At 37.7% G+C, this 6,761-nt stretch overlaps 1 protein-coding gene across 1 annotated transcript; it reads right to left on the bottom strand.

Moving 5' to 3' along the window:
* Nucleotides 1-4,073: 4,073 nt before the first annotated feature.
* Nucleotides 4,074-5,437, bottom strand: LOC121366553. The gene is made up of 2 exons (XM_041490945.1): nucleotides 5,366-5,437; nucleotides 4,074-5,198 (listed from the first exon to the last, which is right to left on the bottom strand). The coding sequence occupies exons 1-2, from the start codon at nucleotides 5,435-5,437 to the stop codon at nucleotides 4,074-4,076; spliced, it is 1,197 nt and encodes a 398-aa protein (XP_041346879.1).
* Between the last annotated feature and the right edge of the window lie 1,324 nt (nucleotides 5,438-6,761).

Here is a 6,761-nt window from a genome sequence, read left to right as displayed (position 1 = left end):
CCAAAAGTAGACGAACAAGATATGAATACGAGTAAATGTAAATGGAAACTGCGTGCTCAGTGTACTCCGTCAGCCGTATCGCTTGTTACAGCTACCTAGTCTGTCGGGCAACATCCTGGTTTATACAAAGTAGTTGTATTAGGTTACAACGGGCAACGGGCAACTATATTTACGTGCCCCTATCCACAAGGGTTCAGGCACGCCCACCCCGGATTCAGCCTCTGACATCGCCAGTTGTCGATTCCGGGGCGGGGGGGGGGGGGGGGGGGGGGGGGGGGGGGGGGGGAAGGGATGGATTAAAAGAGTGCATGGGATAATTTTAAATAGTGTGGTATGACCACTTAAAAACTTAAATAAATAAATAAATCAATTACAAATAGGGATCTATCATATTTATATATTATTACTCACATATTAATAATAGCACCATAATTAAAAAGCCTTATAGCATTCTATTATTTTAATATATAATTAGTAGGTGCAATTAATTGCAATTTCGATCGGGCAGTTCCAAATAGATGTATAGTATAATTAATTAGTTACTAATAATATTTATATATATATATATATATTTTTATTTTATTAAATTAGGCCCTGGAGGATAAAGGATTCGTAAAGCGGGGAGCACCGCGCCACCGGCAATCCGGCGATCAAACAGGCGGGAGGCCCACTCCGGTAAGTCCGGATTTCCACGGGGGGGCGTTCCGGGGGGGGGGAGGCCTCCTAACAGGCTTCCCTATCGGCCAAAACCGCCAACGCCCTACCGCACCCAAATATGCACCCTACCACGCAGGTTACAAGCACACCTGTGACGAAGACAGACATTTGAAAAGGGGTGTGCGAACGGTTATTGGGCTAAGCCTTAAATGTCGACAGTACATGACAAATATACTGATGAAAAGAAATAAGGGAATACATCAAATTGTAGACCAAATTTAATTCACAACTAGCATAGTAATGTCTGTATTCCATACCAAGTTGAAATGTGGGATTGGATGTCTGTAGTGTTGAATGTACTGCCTATATGTTCCCAGTCAACGTCTGACAGTATGAATTGATTTTAATGCAGTCATTATTTCTTGTTGCTATCTGTGTGATCCTTTATTTCTTTCCATCAGTATACTATTGGCACATTTTGTATTTTTACATCGTTTTAGATGAAGTGACGGTCTGTTTATCACGACTTATTTAGAACATAACAGAAGTACTGTAGGAATAAAAATAATGTATTATACCAGTGGCTCACATAATACAACGTTTATTCCTAATATATGATATGATTTGAGAGAGAGAGAGAGAGAGAGAGAGAGAGAGAGAGAGAGAGAGAGAGAGAGAGAGAGAGAGAGAGAGAGACAGACAGACAGACAGACAGACAGACGAAGAAGGGAGATATCACACACATATACCAGTGATCAAAACATATTTTTTGTGAAAGAAGAACTGGGATATCATCATGTGGGATGCTAGACAAGTACGACTTATAAATATAAGTGAAAATCAACATTAATGTATCGCCATAACTGGGACATAGCTAAAACATTACATAACCAGATACACATACAGACACGCATGAACACACAAACATACATACTTGCATCCATCCATCCGAGACAGGACGTAGCCCAGTGGTAAATAGTTCGCCTGATACGCGGTCTGTCTAGGATCGATCCCCGTCGGTGGACCCATTGGACTATTTATCGTTCCAGCCAGTGCGTCACGAGTTGTATATCAAATACCGTGGTGTGTGCTATCCAGTCTATGGGATAGTGCATACAAAAGATCCCTTGCTACTAATATGGGGGAAATGTAGCGGATTTCCTCTCTAAAACTCTAGCCGATGATTAATAAATCAATCAATATGTTCTTGTGATGCCGTTAAACAAAACAAACTTTAAACATACATTGATCCATCTATACGTACGTACGTAACTACGTACCAACCACCCACCTACCTGCCTACATTCATTCATCCATACATACATGCATATACATAGATAGTAGATACACGCACACACACACATACATGTACATACAAAGTATATACATACATACACAGCATATTTCATACTATTTCCTATGATATGCCATTCATGAATCACTGGTTGGAATAGGAAAACTCAATAGCTTCACCCAGATAATTGATCCTTCATTGTAGTCTATTTCAAATGAACGGATTGCAACCGAGTGAAAATCTCACTCGTTTGAGCAGGCACAGCTTCAAAATGTCCACATGCCTTTAAATGATGTAACCAGAGCCCCACGTCTGGTATATCAAAATATTTTGTATGTGCCGTCCTTTCTTTGGGAAAGTGCATATAAAATACCCTTTGCTGCTAATGGCAAAATGTGACAGGTGTCCTCAGAATTGACAATTGTTTGACATCCAATAGCCGATTATTAATTCATTAATGTGCTCTAGAGGTGTCGTTAAACAAACAACAATTTAAACGATTTAAACAAATGTAACAAAAGTATATGGCATCTCTTGGCCCAAGAACAAGATGTCCCATTTGGGACATGCTGGGCTTCAACATGCCCCTCCATATTCGATGCATATCAGCAAAGCTACATAAGGATCATGGTATCTGCTACAGATACAGACGTAGTTGCCTTAGCTATTGCAACAGTGGGTGTACTTGAGAGATGTGAACAGTGGGTGGCTTTTAGTACAGTGTATACATACCTGCTCACATTATCCCGACCAAATTGATAGGGCAAAGGGAATGGGGATTAGTTCTTCTCCAATTTGGCCTGTATTTATGTGATGGATGAAAGTTATAGTTTTGTTGATATATTTCATATAGTGTTTTAACCACAAACAACGTTGTTGCTTATGGGATTTTATATGGTATAGTATAACCTATAACGGTATCCCAGTCGCCTATCTCGACGCAAAGTTTCGAGTTCGAAAGTCGATCGATCGAGATAGTAAGTCAATCGATCGATATAGTAAGTCGATCGATCGAGATAGTAAGTCGATCGATCGAGATAATAAGTCGATCGATCAAGATATTAAATCGATCGATCGAGAAAAATAATTCGATGTGATGTCCTTTCCCAGCCACCGAAGTATTGTTATTAGAAGCAGTATTAGGATTGCGTGTGTACATTGTAAAACAAATTATAGACTATTAAATAATCGTATTCAATTTAAATAAGTTATTGTCATAATAGGAAACTAATAATTGTTATCATTGTTCGTTAACAGGCAACCTCTACTGCAATTATCAATATAATGCTAATGCCTCTGTAACTCAAAGTTTGTCTTCCAGGTAAACTAATAAGTGTTTTCATTACAAACAAAGATATTTGAGTGATCAACAGATATAGTGAATAGTACATTTCAAGACTTTTTCAAACATTGATAACCATATGACAATATACTAGTAACATGTCATTTGATAATTTTTATGTAGGGTACTATTTGTAGTACACACCATTATGGATTTGTTAAAATTTGTTTTGTTTAACGACACCACTAGAGCATATTTATTAATTAATCATTGGTTATTGGATGTCAAACATTTGGTAATTTTGACACATAGTAATCAGAGGAAACACGGTACATTTTGTCTAATGCAGCAAGGGATCTTTTATATGCACTTTCCCACAGACAGGATAGCACATACCACGGCCTTTGATATACCAGTCGTGGTGCACTTGCAGGAACGAGAAATAACCCAATGGGTCCACTGACGGGGATCGATCCCAAACCGACAGCGCTAAAAGCGAGCGCTTTACCATTGGGCTACGTCCCGCCCCATATGGATTTGTAGTCAAGACGTGTCACTATATTGTTTTTAGTTACTGCTTCCGCGTCCACAGTTACAGCAGTATGAGATGTCCATTCGCCACGTCTGTGCAATACATGGGTTATAACCTGGTGTCGTGTCTCCAAGGGTTTGAGCGAGTTCTTTAGAAAGCCAAACAACACTTGATGTTAGTTAACTATCAGACTGTATATGGCAAATATGAATCCTTCCCTTTAAATCACCAAAATATAGTGTCCAGCCTGTGTCCATAACTACAGCTGTAAGAGATCTATTACCGAAAATTGGTGCAAGTGACTTCTGTCATCCATGTTGAAGACTGCACAGAATAATCATATTTGCATCACTGTCCGCTATAAAGATTTCCTGATTGTTTCCCCAGTACACATCTACAGGTCTGAACTGTCCTGGTTCAGCAAATGGGTCGAAGGTCAGTGTTCGGACATCTCCGCTGACAGTTTGAATCCCAACCCAGTTATGCTCCTTGATAACACAGCACGTGTCACCATTGTCATTGGTGTCCTTGTACGGAAATGGTTTCTTCAGGTCTGTGTGATCATTTGCAGGTATTTTGTTGTCTTTGCTTTCTCTGTTGTATTTCTCTATCACACCATGATCTCCTTCATTTATCAACTCATCCAGATTAAATTCAAACTTCGATATTACCTCTCTGGACGATGTGTCAAAGAGACAAAGAAAGTGATTAGATTCTTTGCTATATGTAAACAGTACCGTTTGGTTTTTCGTGCAAGTGATAGAACGCACACTTTCACAGGGATAGGCTGTATCAATACGACCCTTAAAATTGTATGATAAATTAGTTTTACTTGCCATTGGAAATGTGAGTGTCATAACGTTACGGACGGCAAACCTGACAACATCCAGCACACCTGGATCAGAGTCAGACTGTTGTTCTTTCTGTATCTCTGCCAGTCGTTGTTTCATCTCGCTGTCAGCTGCCAACACGTCACAGTCAAGTCCATCTTTCAACATGTCGTCTGTGTGATCAATCTGACTCTGTAGAAAATATTTTCTTTGTTTTAATCTATACTGCTCATCTGAACATTTCTTTCCGTGTGATTGCTGTATGTCTGCCACTCTGTCTATCTCTTTACGACGCTCGGTGTTTATCATCTCAACCAGTGAATCGGCAAGTTTGTTTATTTCTTCTTTAACATCGTTTATATGTTTAGACGTTTCAGTATTGTTATCATCTATGTGGTCAATCGATTTTTCTATTCTTGCTTTAAACTTTTCTAGTTCTACTTTCGTTTTCGCTGAGCTAGTTCGAGCTTTCTCAACAACATCGGCGATGTCTTTTGTCTTATGACCTTCAACGTCTGTTAGTTTACAGTCTCGACAAATCACTTTACTACACGACGTACAATAAAATCTCAGTTTCTCATCCTTATGTTTATCACAATATTTCTGCATAGACAAAAATGTTTCGGTACTGGAATCGCTCAGTTTTATTAACAAATGAGAGTTTGTGGTTGGAAGAACTCGGTGACCTTTTGTACATGCATCACAGAGCAGTATTTAACATTCTCGACACGAGTGAGTTGCACGCTGCTCACACACCGCACAACACTCACCTCCACTGTGGACTTGCTTCTCCGCCCTGGCTTGTTGACACGTCTTGTGACAGCGTTACCCAGCGCTACCATGATCTCTATTATGTTACAGATATTATACATATTATATCTATAACATTTCCTCACGTCTGCTTGCATTGTCAGTGATTTTTCTCTACGAAGGAACACAGAGTGGAGAATCTAAAGTAGTGTCGGAAATAGAATACAATTTATTTTCGTCAATTATTTCTTTCATATTAAAGTGACAAATAAATATTTAGTAAATACCTATTTAATGAAACTCTACCTAATTTAGCATTTACTTGTTTGGGCTCTCATTGATGTACAAGGTGGTGTTTACTCTTGAAATTAAAATAAAGATGTCGGTAAACAGGAGATTTGTGACCTTTATTGGAACAGACTATAACATATTTTGATGGATATGTGTCAATTTCATTTACCCGTAAACAAACTTTTAATTTAAAACTGCAAGATAACTGATTATTTTGAATTGCAGCATAAATTATTAATTTTGACCAGCATAATTAGTGAATATAAATTCAATATAAATACAGTAGAAATGTACACAATCTTACAACCACTTAAAGGTGCTATATCAGAAGTTATATGTGATCATCTGTTTGTGATAAAGATTCTCCAATAAAACTGTATTTTCTACTAGTAGATAAATTCATTTCCTACAATCATAATTATGGGCATAATTATAGTTAAAGGTGTAGTCTTTAAATGTTAAAGCAAAATTTAATAAAAACATGATTTGCAATAGCTGTCATTATGCAACTTTGAGATAGCACCTTTAATACTGGAAAATAGATCACAAACACAAAATGGTTCTTGACAGTTTTGCTCAAAAGTTACTTATAAATGTCTACAAATATTTTGTTTTGGAGAGGATTAGGGGTAAGCCATCATCAGAAACGGTCCCTCAAATATTGTAACAGCAATGAAATTGACATATGTTGACCAAAATTTGTTATAGTCTGTTCCAATAAAGTTCACAAATCACCTGTTTACTGACGTATTTCTTTTAATTTCAAGAGTAACCACTTTTTGTACATCTATGAGAGCCAAAACAAGTAAATGCTAAATTAGGTAGACTATAATTAAATATATATTTACAAAATATTTACTTGTCTGTTTAATATGTAAGAAATAATCGACGAAAATCATTTTTATTCTATTTCCGACAGTACTTTTTATAGTCTGACGTGTCTTTTGATGGCGGGCTTACCAAACACACACACACACACACACACACACACACACACACATTTGTGGTCAAGTACTTGAGTTTGCCTTTGTGTAAAAATAGAGTATTAAGGTGGCTAAATAATTTGTCTCACTAACCTTATGTCATTACATTTTATACACTCCAGCGTGTCAATCTGAAATCCAG

Source organism: Gigantopelta aegis, unplaced genomic scaffold, assembly GCF_016097555.1.
Source record: "Gigantopelta aegis isolate Gae_Host unplaced genomic scaffold, Gae_host_genome ctg6125_pilon_pilon:::debris, whole genome shotgun sequence".
Taxonomy (NCBI): domain Eukaryota; kingdom Metazoa; phylum Mollusca; class Gastropoda; order Neomphalida; family Peltospiridae; genus Gigantopelta; species Gigantopelta aegis.
This window is presented reverse-complemented; position numbering and strand designations above follow the sequence as displayed.

Excerpts from the sequence above, each read along its gene's own strand:
- LOC121366553 (XM_041490945.1), bottom strand. The coding sequence starts at position 5,437 with ATGGTAGCGCTGGGTAACGCTGTCACAAGACGTGTCAACAAGCCAGGG. Across the intron at positions 5,199-5,365 it reads GAAGCAAGTCCACAGTGGAG|AAATATTGTGATAAACATAA; the intron begins GTGAGTGTTGTG and ends TTGTCTATGCAG.